Source organism: Megalops cyprinoides, chromosome 2 (assembly GCF_013368585.1).
Source record: "Megalops cyprinoides isolate fMegCyp1 chromosome 2, fMegCyp1.pri, whole genome shotgun sequence".
NCBI classification, from domain to species: domain Eukaryota; kingdom Metazoa; phylum Chordata; class Actinopteri; order Elopiformes; family Megalopidae; genus Megalops; species Megalops cyprinoides.
In genome coordinates this window covers 46,447,467-46,463,547 of record NC_050584.1, presented here as the reverse complement: position 1 = coordinate 46,463,547, position 16,081 = coordinate 46,447,467, and the positions used below count along the sequence as shown (strand labels likewise).

The window sequence follows — 16,081 nt, the reverse complement described above, 5'->3', positions numbered from 1 at the left end:
AGCTGCCAATCATGAAAGGTCAACGCAGCAGAGAACATAAGAATATGAAGGGTCTGCTGTTACTAAGAAACCATCGTTAGGATCTTGGTGACTTGTTTCATAGTCAAGCATACTTTAACAGTATTGACGCTGTTATGAAATCACTTCCGTAGTACAAACTTGTCATGCTTCACGACATCTTTAACGTGGGTGTGTGTTTCTGTCAATATATCAAGGGATTCATATTGTTAAAGTAACAAAATACAGATGACACATGCAATTATCTGGAAAAGAAGCCCAGTCAGTTCTCTGTTCATTTTTGCTCCAAAAAGTCATGACTTGTGGAAGGATTCCTGCTATGACAAATACCACGTTTCAAATGCTCTTTGAAAAAAAAGAAATCGGAATGAGAATAGAATTAGGATAAAACCCCCGAATGCGGCGAAACATTTCAGTCTTAACTTTGCCATCGGTTCTTTTAAATCACTTAAAAGCGCCTGCCAAGTGATGGGGGAAGGATGAGGCCTTCAAACATGCCCGTTATCAGGCTGACTTTTCAAACAGCTTTAGCCGAGGAAGTTGAGTGAGAAATGGCGCATAGTTAGGTGAGAATCTTCAAGGGGCGGTGAGAAGGGAGAGGGCTTGAATCGCCGCTGACCTTCTGCTGACTGTGAGGCAGGCCGATAACACTTCACAGCAGCGGGGAGGCAGGCACGCATACAGCCAGGCCCTTTGGTGTCCAGTTTCTTCCTGCGGAAAAAAGTAAATATATATCGATGTCCATAAAAACAAGATGACAAACGCTGTGCTGCGTGGATCTAAAGCGGACAAGAAACTGCGGAAAAACCAATCCCTTATCTGTCTGTCCATTGGGTACAAACGCAGCTAGGGCTCCCTGAGATAATGCCGCTGAATGGAGATACAGGGAAACTTTCAGGATTCGCATTTCTCACTGGGATTAGTAGGGGCTATCTGCTTCAGCCGGATGTAGAAGCAGTGACCCTCAGCCCGAGATAGCTTGGTTAGATTGTGCTCTGGTTGGTTTACAGTGAGCTCTTAGCAGTCCAGACAGACTAACCCAAATCCCAGAAGCAAAACCCAGGGTTGTTGATAGTGCTACCGCAAGTAGAATACGACAGTGGAGTAAGCACGTCCAGTTACTGTGTCTGAAAGTAATGAGCACAGTGAATTGCAGTGATGTTTCAGCACAGCTCCGCCGCATGCTGTTGGCCTCTGGAGCCGCCGCCTGATTCATGCGTCTATCAGACCGCTGTCGATATCCGCTTCCTCCACCGGATTTAACCCGAGTCTAAGTGACGGCGCTCTGACCCAGTTCCCCCCCACCCCTCCGGTATGTGCTCTCTTCTCCCTGCCGGCGACCCGACCCAGGTCGTAATTTCGCTCTGCGAAATCTGTCCGCCGATGAAGGGTTCCCATCCATCCCCAGGCCGCCCTGGCTCCCAGAGGCCGCCGGCAGAGCGGACCTGTCAGATACAATCACAGAGATGGTGGAGGTGATGGGGACGAGCGGAACACACAGAGCGGCGGCCGTACAGGAAGTCTGACGAGCCGGCTCCATATTCCTCTAATCTAATTGTTCCACTCCAGGAATCCCAAAAACAATTACAGGAACGTCTCTGACTTTATGGGGGGGGAAAAAAACACAGTAATGATGCACGTGGGCTAAGTGGCGCACACTGATGGTCCGTTTCTTTTGTGGAGTGTTGCCGTCAGTCTGTGATAGGGTTTTTTTTTTAATGATGTTGAGAAGGTACATTCAGGACAGTGTTTATCATTAAGGCAACGGGCACAGACTTCCCTTCAAAGTTGTACCATCATAATAAATAGAAGGAAAAGACATTTAGATTTGTCTTTAGATATGCTCTAAATCACAATGAAGCAACATGTCAGAAAGTTTCGTTTCTGTATCTGCAGTGAATTCTGGAGCAAGACTGGCTGGAACTAGCTGGAACATATTTCTTGTATACATTTCATATATTATAAGTATATTTCATTGTGCTGGTTTCCCATCACTTGACTATTTTGATCACAAAAATTTGTGTTTTTTTTATTCAGCCTTCCTGTATATATCATTCAACATTGTTTGTTTGCATTTAATAGAACTTTTAAAACTTTTTTCTTTTACTTTTTGTTATATTCTATGATTCTATTTGTCCTGACCAACGCATTTCTGACATACTAGAGTATGATTTTGCGTAGACATTCTTACAGATAACAGAAAATATGATACAGTAATTCATTTACAGTAAGTGTTGATGAATTGATGTTTCTTTACCATTTTACCACAGTTATGGTGTGGACAGGTGCTTAGTTGAGCCAGAATGCTTTGCCTCATGTATCAGTTGGTCAGTTTCAGGACCTTGGACAGCAGAAGTTCAACAGCCAGCAAAATGTTGTACGCATTCCACAACTGGAGAAAAGGATGGCTACGGAAACACTCTCTGCAGACTCTTCCTCTCAGAGAGGCTAGGTTCCGACTATTTCAGTGCATTTTGACTGTCTGCATGAAATAGGCATGAGAAAGACCCTTCCAGGTTCAGTGTGTTTTTGAAATATTTGCATTGGGGTGGGAGTTAATAAACAGAATGAAATAGGTCAAATTCATTATTATGTATTGTTCCCACTTCATAGAATCTAGACACACCTTTAGTGTCTGTCATGCCAGGTGCTCTCTGTGGATATGTTACTCATACATAAATACTGAATGTATTGATGGATACAATCAAAAGCCATATCTCACTCCGTACCTCCTATAGATGAATCTGGTTTGGAGCGATGAGTTTTATTAAACAGAGGCTTGCTGAATCTTTCATGAGGCCACCAGTCTGGCTGTAGACACTGTCCCAAAGCTACTTTAATATCCCCCACTCCTGCTCCTGTCTCAATATCCACCCAGGTCCCTGGTGTGTTTCATGCACCATCTGGAGAGAGCTCCACTTCCTGCTGCTGTAATATATTCAACTGGTGCATAACTGTAGGCTGCAGAAATTCCCCTGAATCAAACACGCCATGCAGAGCTACACAAAAAACGTATGTCCTCCTCCACTCGGATGTCACTCGGCTAAACGTGTAGGTTTAGTGATCCGGGTGCAGGGCCAGAGGTTTACTTATTTATCACTCCAGGATTTTTTTATTTTCTTTTATTTTTAGGAAAGCACTCTGAAGCCTGCCAGCCTCCTTCGTGTGCATTCTTAATGCTCTCCTGGCTCCTAGAGCCGCGTGATTGGTTGAATTAATTGTGGCCAGAGGGCGAGTGGGGAAAGAGAATGAAGTGGGGGGTGGGGGTGGGGTGGTGGGGGGGGTGCAGTCTGCCTGCTTTTGTTTCAACTTCTCATCCTGTGTGCCTGGAACCAGAGGATGTGGAGGCGCTAATCCGGCTCCGGCCGTCTCCTCTCTGTCAGACAGCGGCGGAACCCGTCAGGTGCCGGGTTACCGCCGGCCAGGGCGACACACCCACACCCTCAGCCTTTTAACAGAGTGCAATGTTAACAGGGCAGTGATCACTGTATCTGGAACTTTTGTGTAGTGTAGCATGTACTGCAAGTAATCACAAGTGCAATTAAATTACGTGTAGTACACAATGCAGTTCTGTATTTCTGTAGATGTTTAAGTTCATCTCAAATCTCATTTAAAGAATGAAGATTCAGAGGAGAGGGATACTTTACCGCAAACTTCCTCAATTAAGTTAATGAACTGACTATAAGAGCACAGTTGACAGTATGATAAACAGCAAAAGAATGCTTTAGTACTGCCCTTGTGTTGCCAGATATTGAATTAGGTGGTTTAAAGGAGAGTAAAATGAAGAGAGGAGATGGTCTCATCCCTATGAGTCTCCCAGGGAACACAAGCCCTGTCTCTTTCCCTAACGTCTCTGGAAGGATGAGAAGGGATTCTGTCACCTATTTCTCTCTCTCTCTCTCTCTCTCTCTCTCTCTCTCTCTCTCTCTCTGTAAGGCCAGTCTCTCTGCGTGTACCTGTCAGCTTCCTAAAGATAATCCTGTGAAATGATTCAAAGGAGACAGAGAAAATGTAGGTTCAGTCAACATTAAATTCATATTAACAGGGTTTCCCCCTGAACTATTGGAGATTTAGGAAGAAAATGAATAGGTCTTTTCCAGTGGTGAAGCCTGCTCGCCTGAGTGCATTTTGCCCCTCTCCTTTTTTCAACCATGGGTTGAATATAGTGTGCTCACGTAATACTCAGATAAGTCCTTTGCCATGGCAGGACTGTCCATCAGTAAACAGCACATGGATGCTGAATGAAGGTTTTTTCCTCCTTGTGAAGGAGAGCCTTCACCACCTCTCGCTAAGTTTTAATTGTGTCTCTACTTGTGTCTCTCCCTAAGTTTTAATTGTGTCAATTGTGAGAAGTGTCAGCCAGCTTCTCAACACTATTGTTTGTGTTTTCTCTTAGCCCTTGCAAAAGCCAGAATTGGTGAAATGGCAGAGGGTTCATGTTTTCAGGCTTCTGTGGAGGAGCCGCATAAAGAATTTATGTGGTGGTTTTATGGAGTCTGTCAGGGAACGCCCATTTTTTTGGGGGGGGGGGGGGGGGCTTTGTGTTGGGGTCAGGAAAATAAGCCTGTGGTCCTCATAAGTTATTCATAAAAGCAAGTGCTTTATGCAGACTGGTGGGGGAGATACCAGGACCGCTTCCTCTCAGGTGGTTTTCAAATGAAGGAAGGAAGCAGAGTTTAAAAAAAAACAATCACAGTTATTCGCTTACTTGTTAATGGATGTATAATCGGGTAACAGGCTGTGTAACCAAAACAAAGCAGCAAATAATACACACTGTAAAAAGGAATGCTAAAAAGCACATATTCTTTTTTCTTTTGAGTATATAAAGTATATTAATTGTTATTTATTCTTAGGGCCTGCATAAACTAAAATATGACCTGTACCTGTGACAGGCAGTGTGTCCATCCCTGCATTCCATCAGAGACTGTTCACTTCTTTTTTATCTATTCATCCAGCACCATTTCCATTCTGATCTGTGACATCATGCCACAACCTGGCTAATTGGAGGCATTAGTATTAGGGAGGTATTGGTACCTGACCTGACAGTGAGTGTGGTGGTGGGAGCAATGCTAGAACCTGGACGTGCTCAAAAAAGTAGAAGTTCCCTCTGAGGTAACAGGGGAATTACGTTGTTGTTCATGTAGTGTTAGAGCATGAGGTAAGACAGGAACATCAGTGTTCCAAAGAGGAAAATAAAGTATTTATATTTTGATACCTAAAATTTAAATATTTGAAATGGGTCAACTGAGAACAGGGTTTTACCTACAATTATTTCCATCACTAATTGGATTGGGTATGATGTAGTTGCCATGTGAGCCAGATTCTGGATGAGGTGCTCTTTTTTGGGGTCATTTTCAGCCTTGTTCATTGCAAACCTGCAAATGCAATCCTCCAGTATGCTCACACACACTACAAGTCCCATAGTGCACCAGGAGAGGAGCAGAAACCAAACAGAGGATAGGCACATGTCCGTGACATCATCTGATCGACTCATGCCTGATGAGGTGTGGTAGGGGTACCCTGGCAGAACAAAGCCAATTGTGAAAGAGGGATGCGCTTCACCAAACCCTTTAAAAGCCACTGTCCATGGTGCTGAACCCCCTCTAGCCGCAGGTCAGCTCTCACAGCCATTATATTACATCATTTAGTAGATTCTCTTATCCAGAGAAACTTATATAGCTTGCAATTATTACATGTTGTCCATTTATACAGCTGTATATTTACTGAGGTAATCCTGGGTTAAGTACCTTTCCCAAGGGTACAGCAGCAGTGCCCTAGTGAGGAATTTAACTGGCAACCATTTGGTTATGAGCCCTGCACCTCTATACCCTTACCACTATGCTCCACTGCCCTTCTTTGTCACCTTCAGTGTGACTACAGTACAAGATGGAGGCACTCTCAAAATCAGGCAAATCTGAAATAAATGTTGCTCTGACTGCTTTTAGAGAAACTGCACAGAGAAATGCACTGCAAGAGAAACAGGCCTGCATATTCTGAGCCCTCACACTCACCGACATGTCTCTGAGCCTCATCCACAGAATGATAAAGTATCTTGTCATTTCCTCAGTGCACTCTCCAACACTAAAGCTTTTCGCACATCCTCCCTGTGGCCACGGCGCCCATTAGCACCTGACAGGTTAAAACGCGGACTGCAGTAAGTAAGGCGGAGAGCCCCCCACCCCCCAGCTGTAGTGTGCAGCATGTGGCCACCTCCCCGCGCGCAATCTGCAGAAGCTTGTTAGCACATCTGCAGTCAAAACCTAAATCAAGGCAAGCTTTGGGTTGCTAAAGCCAAAGCCATCAGACCTACTGAAGCGAAAGTGATTTTGTAGTAATAAAGCCGAATTAAAGCTCCCCTCTGGAGTCTGTACAATCTGCAAACAAGCAGGCCTGTGTGTGTGTGTGTGTGTGTGTGTCCGTACAATTTACAGCCAGGCCTGAGGGGTTGGGCCTCCAAGGAGCCATCATGTCACAGGCTGTGGGCAGAGTGACGCGGGCCCACCGCGAAGGAAAGCACAGAGACCTGGACGCGGGAGCAGGAGTGATGAATGGAGAGTGCAGCCCGCTGAATTACACAACAAACGGGAGCCAAAACGCCTGTCAACCTAAGTCAACTCGCTATGGCATCCATCTTCGCGGGCCCGGCGGGGACAGCGCTCTTCGTCGTCCTCCTCGCCGGCTACGCGGCAAAAGCTTGCCATCCATCCCGGCCGCCTTGACATTTCAGCGATCCCGGAGACTATCATTTACTGAGTACAGAGATCCCGGTGCAATACGTGGTTGCATTTCCGAGCCGCTTTGTTTCAGAGGCCTGATTGAGAGGCAGGAGCGGGTGCCCCCAGGCAGGCTGTGGTGTCACAGTGGCACTCGGGAGGCATAATGAGAACAGGGACTCGGGCTCTGAGAGGAAATGGTAGAGGTGCTGTTCCTCTCTAGCAGAGCCTCCCCTGTGAGAATGCTGCAGGAGCCAGAGGACCGTTTTACATGCCAGATAAAGAAAGGCATACAATCCTGTTGCTTAGTTTGTGCCTGAATTTTAATTTGCGAGTGCGGTTTTGATTTTGTCGAGGTCAAGAGAAGGCCTTGGAAAATAATGAGTATTCAAATGTATGCCTGTGTAGATGTTCAGGTGTGTAATTATAGGGGTTTGCGTGTCAGAGGCCATGAGTGCGAGATGAGTATGTAGTACTAGTTAGAGACATTTATTAATGTGGTTTGCTGAAGTCTTGGTGTGTTGCGGTAGAGAGCAGCACTGCACCCCTCTTTTATACAGCTGAGTGTGGAGCCTTCAGAGATGCAGCTGGGCGCCCCTCAAACCTGCTGCTGCTTCTGCTGGGGGGAGGATGGGCTTCCTCTCCCTCTTTCTGTCTTCCGCTCCATGTTTCACTTTATGGTTTTGTATCTTCTCTTCTCTTCCTTTAAGCATCTTTTTTTCTCTCCTGTTTTTCTCTGTCTGTCTTCCTCTATCTTTGCCACTCTTTTCCCCTCTCCCCTTGTGTATAGAAAAGTTGTCATCATTTGCTGTTTCCAGCCCTTGGAGCAGGCCCTGATGTGGGTCAGCAGTGCAGTATTTGGTGCTGGAAAGCCCCACCCCCCAGTCTGTGCTGAGGTGGGGGGTGGGGGGGGGGGGTGTCAGGCACTGTGAGGTGGTTGGGCTCTTACTCTGTTTTGCACTCACTGGAAGTATGTTGTGACTGAAGTGGAAGTGGTAAGTGAGGCAGAAACACTCTTTACTGCAGGTTACATGCATATTGCAGCACCTCCTGTTAAAAAAAGTTGCCCTCAGTCTCCGGTCTGTGCGTGGGTATGTAGGGCACTTGAACAGACCCTCCCCGTCGACCTCCCCCTGCTCATCAGCAGACACGACGCTCCGCCATGCCATGCTTATACCGCACACACGGAGCCGACCTCTGTCAGCCCAGCTGCCATGGGTGGGAGGCGTTCGTCTGAGGAGGCCCTCTCGCTTCCCTGATCCCGACCTGAAAGTGGAGCGATGTTGTTGTTGTTGTTGTTGTTTGCGTCATGTCGGTGCTTAAAGTTTAATGAGAAGCACCGGCCGCCTCTCCAATGCGCTCTGCCGTGGGGAGACGCCTCTGCTGCACTGCGCCGCTCCACTCGGTCCCGTCTCTGGGCGTCCCGTACGGCCAGGCGGCACAAACAGCCATTTAGTTACGTGACCTCAAAACACGAATAAACGAGACGCGCTCCGTTTGAGAGGGGCTCACCCGCGTGCCTCTGTGCGCCTCAGTACTTCAGCTGCAAGACTCAGTCTACAGCTGTTGTCTGATCTGAAACAGGGCTTTAAACTAACATGAGCCGCGGACAGTGGACTGCCACCCACACGCTGTAGAAATATGTCTGATCAAAGCAGACAGCGGTGCGGGCGCCATCTTTTACACAGTTCAGTGGCGCGCACTGTGTTGCTCGTGAAAGATGGCCATGCGTCAGCGTTTCAATGCGATGTTATAACCATGGCACTGATGTGCCAGCACATTGCACTGGCACATCTAGATATAACTTTGCTCTGTCGGTTTGACAAATGTAGGTTTGACATCTGTTGTATCTGTTATATTGTTCTGGCAGTGTTCTCAGGCTTCCAGCCTGTGTGCTTGTAAAGCTTAACCTCTGCTTTCAGAGAGCCTGGCCCCACTGACCTTGAGAGACAATTGCTCTCTGCTGAATTTCAGTCTCACAGGTAGAGAGAGGAGAAGAAAATTGACAGCCCATCGCCTCTGGCTTTTCTGTGCTATTTAACAAAAGCCGGAGAAAACAGCTTTGCATCTGAAGACACTCTTGCCTCGAAGGGGCTGTTTCATGTGAAATGTGACATTTTATGCACTCACAGTCATTTTATTTACCTGTGAGATAAAATATGACTGACGGTGGGATTTAAAATTTCACAGAATGGCATTTGTGTATGCGGACGCAACACCACCGAGGAAATTACATTGATAACAGGATCAACAAACAAGTCCGACGATAAGGGTGGAATGGGCCTGAATGATGATGATGTCATTAGGAGAGAGGAAGCTGAGATCGGCCTTTCCTCTCCCTTTCAGCGTCCGCAGCGTTCCCCTCTGTCAGTCTGGGGAGACGGAGCTCTCCTCTGGGCCCCGCAGCCATCTGTGTAGGATTCATGGGAAACCTCTCAGGAGGGGGAAGACAGTGAAGACTGTTTGACCTACTGATGATATTTAGTTGATGTCAATCTGCGCTCCTGCTCCAGAGAGAGAGAGCGAAAGGGCACCACTGGTGTTTTTGGCAACCTCACCTGAAATGTTCGAGGGAAGTACAGGGGTGATTGTTGGGGGGGGGGGGTGTTCAAGGAGGGGGTGAGAAAACCCAAAACACAGAGTCCCTGGAGCACCTGCTGAGGGTGTTGTGTTTCCCAGTGAACCGAATGACTGGGAGATTAAACCTGAATCTCGTTTCGGAAGCAGAGATTCGGCATCACCGATAAGTCATGTGTGCCACAGCCAGAATAGCTCTTGATCCAGACACCTATCTACCCATAAAAAATACAGGGGAGCTATTTCAGCTCATGGAGGCTGGAGTCTACCTTCAGTGGTTTGTCCACAGGCAGTAAATTATTGCTTTTCAGAAACGACTTTTCATTTATGTGGTATTTGGTGAGGGAGGGGGGCAGCAGCTTTGCCTTATCTGAGCTGCATTGCCTCACACTCAAACCTTCTTATTGCTGTTTAGGTAGTTGCCAACTAGAAGGATTATTTGGAGTGTGAGCTTTCAGCCATTTTAATATTGACAATCTGCATTCACTGTTTCAGGTGTAGGCTGACTCTTGCCTCCCCTTCAGGTCATTGTTACACTGGTCACAGTGCACGTTTGAGTATAACTAGACAGTGCATCAATACTAATGGGATATATTGAGTTAAGTTTGGATGAATGTGCAGCCGGTGTAAGTGGCAGATCTGCAGGAAACACGGTGTCCATGTACACGATAGAAATCAGGATATGAATGTTGACCTGCATTTTGCCTGGATACATTCGGATGCAAATGCCCCTGACTTGGCTTGAATACTACAGAGCTGAGAAGGCTACTTGGAAAATAAGATATCTTTAGGTTAGTATGTGTCTCACATATTTATTCACCAGTGGTGATTTATTTACACTCTAAATGAGGAGCTGGGATCAGATTTAATTGCAGCACTATAATTCAATTCAATTGCAGTAACACTCCTGTGCATTTAATAATCACACATGCACTCTAATACCACTACTATTCTCAGTCAAGTAGGCTGTTATTGTTCCCTATAAATGAACCGAGCCCTCTTTTAAAAACCTTTCATAAAATGTATGATTTGCGTGGTAAAATGTAGAATTTGGAAGTTTAGGTATACCACTATGAATACTGTCAGTTTCACTGCTTGAACAGAGCAGGAAGGGTTGTGAGCTGTGGAAATCTGTCATGTCAGGCCTAATAATGACACAAGACGCCATCTCCTTTGTAACGGTGCTGGCCTCCAACTGGTCTGTTTGGAGATGTACATTTGAAGGTTCAGCCTGTGTGATTGAGAGAGAGAGTCTGTGTATAGGAGTGTGGTCCCTGTACTAGGGTAATCTCAGTGTGAAGAGCTGTTACCTGTGTTCAGTTTTCGACTGTGTCTTAATGCTTTGGGGGAAATACAAGAGATTCTATGATGCCTGAGAAAAGCAAATCTAACCACTTGGTCTCTCTGTCTTTTTCTGTCTGTCCACAGTCACAGATGAAGACACTGTCAAGAGATATTATGCCAAGTTTGAGGAGAAGTTTTTCCAGACATGCGAGAAGGAACTTGCCAAAATCAACACTTTCTATTCAGGTAATTGTAAACCAGAATTATTTACACCATAGCCTTATCTTTAACACGCAGACATTTTTCTTTTCAAATTGAAACATCAGTTTAAGTTTTTAAGTTTCTTTAGTGTTTCAGGCTTTTTTTTTCAGATTTTAAGTCTGGTTAAAAGAATTATTCTTAGACTAAGAAATAATGTTATGATGGAGAAAAATTTGGACTCAAGTAAGATTTTTATATTAATAAGGAAATTATCATTATATAAATAAGAAAACAAGAAAATTTTGCTGTGTAAATATTGGTCCCAACAGATATATTTTGATTGCTTGTTTATCTGCAGTAAAAACAACTCGGTGCAGAAATACATTTTATTGCCTTGTTTACTGATTTATGGTTGCCAGTACGATATGCCCCTTAAATACAGTGTGATCACACTGTTTATTCCTTGTTGCCATCGGTACAGAAGCTGGAATCCTTCTGACGCCAGAAGTGTGTCAAACAGCACAGCGGGAGGCTTAATTGCTTTGACGTCTTGCACATGTGTTTCAATGCGGGAAAAGTAGGTTTATTTTTGAGGCGACTGACGTTATGTCTTGATGTGCATCGTTTGGTTTAATGCTGACGGCCGGAGTACGTAACACAGCCTGCTTTGAAGTTGATGGTGTAAGCTTTGTGTTATATCGGGGATCACGTTACAGCTGCACCATGCACATATTGAATTTAGCGCCATCTCCAAGCCCCGCTGTTCCTATTGGCCTGTGTCAGAATTCCCTGTGTGTAGTTCAACGTAAATGCATGTGTTCTGATTGTGTTCTTGTCATATTCGTGTATAGCATTTTGGAAAGTCATGACGCTAATCTCTTTCGCAAGCCTAGCCAAGGCAGGCACACAGCACTAAAGCAATCTATTTGTCATTAAATGAAATGGTGTCATAAATCTTAGCAAGATAGAGAGGAGCTCATTTGCTGTGTAAAAACAGAACCAGAGGTCAGCCATTTAAAGGCACATTTCTACACATTGCTGAGTCTTTTCCTGTTTGAACGCAGTCCCATCCTACATGTTCTCAGTCTCTGTTGCTTTTCACAAATCATGTATCTGCTGAGTAGTTGTAGGTTTGCCAGTACACCCATAATACATTTCTATCGAGTTGTGGTGCCATGGAAAGCTGGGCTGCGGACCAAACTAGACAAGTTCCCAGACCAAGTGCTCCTTGTTTGTTCCTTCCTCACTTCCAGGACTCCTGAATTAGTATACCAGCAGTGCAGTGGGAACTTAAAAAGCATAATTACCAATGTTGTGCCCTGTCTCACCACACAGTTATTTCACACAAACCTCCACCCAGCAGCATCCTCTGGTCCCACACAGATAAACACATCTCTTATTTCTTTAAGCCAGCTGTTTGGATGAAATGGTTGATTATGAAATCTTGTCAGACATAATTATTTAGTTTTTTTAACACTGTTTTCAATGTATGTGTTTTACGTAAGAGACTCGCCTACACAAAGCTGTTCCCAGCAGTTTTCCATTTCTCAAAGGGCAAGTGACCCCATTAGTTCATTTTATAAGAGTGAAATTAACTGCTTTTGCTGCAGGAGTCTCCTGGCTGGTATAGCGTCAATAATGCATGCATATATATCTGAGTCTCCCCGATTTCAAAGAGCACCTTTCTTTAACAGTGTTTCATGGTAAAGAACAGGTGACATGTCTGTTTCTGTCTCTGTGTTGGTAGCTCCCATTATCCATTTGCTTGGGGTGCTTCTCTTTAGATTGTGGTGCTGGAAATGCTAAGAGTGAGTTTTTTTTATGCTTAGGCCTGTGGAGCTCTTCATAATCTTTGCCTTGAGACATTCCTGTAAAAAAAAAAAATCCTTAGAGCCCCAGAGATGGGCATTAGCGGTGGTGGGGGTTTTCCCAGCTCTGCCACCGAATTGCGTGGCTTCACAAGCTTTGTCCTGAACATCAGTGGTTTAACGAGCAAGGCCTCAGGTTTTAGCTCTGTCACCAGCAGAGCCTCCAGCACTGCACAGATTCCCCAACCATTCCACAAGGGGGCTGTGACGCCCCCTTCGAGAGGCTTCTCCACACCAGTCTATGAATAGGACAGGCTTGCGTGGTGTATCAGGCCACCAGGGCGAGGGCTGAGGTTGTCAGGGGCAGTGAAGGTTGCAAGGCAGGTCTGATACAGGGAGTGTCCAGGAATCTGTCAGTAGGGACAGACTGGGGGGCAGGGGGTGGGGGCGGTGGGAAGTTAGAGGGGTAGAATGTGGGCCCCGCTCCAGATCTACTCGTGTTACCCTGAGCAACACTCACCCAGGGGCTGTATTAACCTGCCAGTGACCCTGTTAATGGGCACACAGAAGCCTGCATTTACATGTCTGCACAACCTAATACTCCCTTTCCGCTTCCCTGTAATGGAGAGCACTGCAGCTCCCTTCAGGGAGTAACTTGTTTACTACTGGCTGTGCCTAAAGCCAGTCCGACTTATGGACTCAGCAGCTCCCAAAGTTGGTCTTTCCTGATCAGGTGGCTTTTTTGGTTGTTTGGTTTTTTCGAAACAGATGCATACTGTATGTTGCCTCTATGTTGTATGAGGTTTGCCTCTGGATTTAGAAAAATTTTTAAAGTTTGCCTAGCTCCACTCCTCTCATCACCTCATGCTTTTGTGTTTAGCCCTGTCTGTCCGAGTAATATGAAAAACCATGAAAGCTGTCCCAAGAGTGATGAATCCCATCATGTGTTGCCTTAAAACAGCATTTAAGGTGTGAAAGGAGGTCTGACACTGCCCCTTCCCCTCCCCTCTCTCCCTCTGCCCCGCAGAGAAACTGGCCGAGGCGCAGAGGCGCTTCGCCACCCTGCAGAATGAGCTGCAGTCGTCTCTGGACGCGCAGCGGGAGAGCAACGCGCCGGGGCTGCGCAGGCGCCGCAAGACCGTGTTCCACCTGTCGCACGAGGAGCGCGTCAAATACCGCAACATCAAGGACCTGCAGCTGGCCTTCAGCGAGTTCTACCTCAGCCTCATCCTGCTGCAGAACTACCAGGTCACTGCCCCTAGCCGGCCCTGGGTCTCTCCCTCATCTGCTCCTCTTTATCATACCCACATTAGATCTGAGCATGCAGTACCAGTCAAAAGTTTTGACACACCTTTCTTTCTTTGCTTTTTTCCACATTTTAGAATAACAGTAAAGATGTCAAAACTGAAATAACACGAACAGAATCATGCTGTAACTGAAAAAGTGTTAAACAAATCCATATCTTATATTTTAGACTCTTCGAAGTAGCCAAAAAATATTTTTTTTAATTAAAATTTCTGGAAAGAAATTCATGTAGAGGCATGAACTTGAGTGGAAGAAACGAATTTCAAGCTTTTAAGCATAAGTCTTTAGATCAAAATGTCTTTGAATGCATGTTTCCCATTATCTTAATCAGGTGTGTCCAAAAATTTGATTGGTATTGTATATGCAACTACATTTTCAGAACCTGAATTTCACTGGTTTCCGGAAGATTCTGAAGAAGCATGACAAAATCCTGGAGACTTCTCGTGGCGCGGACTGGCGTGTGGTCCACGTGGAGGTGGCCCCGTTCTACACCTGCAAGAAGATCACACAGCTGATCTCCGAGACCGAGGTACAGTCCTAACACCACCCTTTAGGGCTTCGTTTGTGTAGCAGTGCAATGTGGGGATTCTGTCCACCAAGACTGCTACCAGTACCTGCTTTCTTCTGTTTCCCTTTTAGCCCGAGCACAGGAATGACTTGTATAGGTGCTGCTAGTTTTGTATAGCTACCTGTATCCCTTCAGTCATTGGTTAGATGTGTTGTCCTGTGCTAGTGAAGAGAACTAACAGGTCTTCTTAAGTGGTTTGTAGGAGCAGCGTGCTGGAACAAACCCTGAACACGTGCCTGTGTGTGTCTGCCCCCAGGCCTTGGTGACCACCGAGTTGGAGGGGGGGGACCGACAGAAGGCCATGAAGAGGTTGAGAGTCCCCCCGCTGGGAGCTGCACAGGTGAGAGCCTGCAACTGGCAAGCCTGCCTCTCACATGTGAAAAGAGTTATGACCCAAACCCGAATACTGCACTGATGCCTTTTTAGCTGCCATTATGACTCTGCATTGTTGGGAGTTTGTTACTGATAAGGCAAGCGTTACGGGGTTTACTGTACCGTAAAGGCATTAACCCAGCTCAGTAGGCCTCTCTCCTGTGGTTTGGGTTACCGCACTCTTCCTACATTATCCCACCTGCGTGTGTGTGCAGGCGCTGCTGCACTCTCGCTGCATCGATCCGCACTCCGTAACAGCCTTTCCGCGCCAGGCCGAAGAAGCACCGGTCCCACAGCAGCACCACTTAGCGTGTATCTGTGGACTTTATGGCCGTTTTTACAGCACTGCTGTGTCACCCTCGATTTGTGCCAGATTGTGATGGCTGGTTGAAATTCCCCTCGGGCACATTTGCTTAAATTGGTTTGTTACTTTTCAAGTGGCCCTTGATGAGAGTTTTGCTGGGTTAAATTTAGAGACCAGTCCTCCAAGGCATAATTCTGAAACAGTAGCCTTGTGGCTTTGTATAGCATTGGAGTGTGAGCGTGGATCCAGGGTGGGATGTGAGTCAATTGTGGCTGCTAAACCCAAAATGGTTTCCAGTTCCAGGAAGCGTGAGATGTAATATTATAAGCATTATACCTTGCACTGGCTGTAGACTCGAAGTCATGCTGTAATGTGTGTTTTACAGGGTGAATGTTACCAAAGCATCTCTTCTTAATGTGCTTTCTCCTTAGGAAATCTTATTTTCTTTAAATAACTATAAAAAGTTTGGAATAGCTTGCTTAGAAAGAAGAACTATTCTTTAAACCACCACTTTTCTGTTTATCTTGCCAGTCATTTCACTGCATCAGGCCATCAGAGAACACTATCAAATGTCTGCTGCAATATCTAACCATTTACGTTATGAAATTGCTTAGGTCACCCTTGTTATTTTGTACCTATAGCTCCTACTATGTTAAGGTTGGATTTTAGTTGACAGTGCAGCACAGTGTCTTGCTCAATGACACAACAGCAGTGCATCACATTGGATTAGAACAGACAACCCATAATTTCAGTCTGTGGCTTTAAGAAATATTCTGTATGGCACCCCATCCCAGCTGATTCACCGTATTCATGTAATCCCGGATGCTTTTAACATGTCACCTGGTCTCTTTGAGAGGGTAGTAAGTGACAGTAAATGCCACAAACAGGGAAGGGGTGAAGGGGGTGGGGTTGGGGAAGACCTTATTGATTT

General features: G+C 45.8%; 1 protein-coding gene across 1 annotated transcript in view; it reads left to right on the top strand.

Moving 5' to 3' along the window:
- The window catches only part of LOC118773624 (xenotropic and polytropic retrovirus receptor 1 homolog), an 82,628-nt gene that overhangs the window by 50,423 nt on the left and 16,124 nt on the right, over positions 1 to 16,081 (top strand). The window contains exons 3-6 of the mRNA XM_036522639.1: positions 10,737 to 10,838; positions 13,629 to 13,849; positions 14,286 to 14,435; positions 14,731 to 14,814. Of these exons, the coding sequence (XP_036378532.1) occupies positions 10,737 to 10,838; positions 13,629 to 13,849; positions 14,286 to 14,435; positions 14,731 to 14,814 (557 nt within the window). The remainder of the gene's footprint in view (positions 1 to 10,736; positions 10,839 to 13,628; positions 13,850 to 14,285; positions 14,436 to 14,730; positions 14,815 to 16,081) is intronic.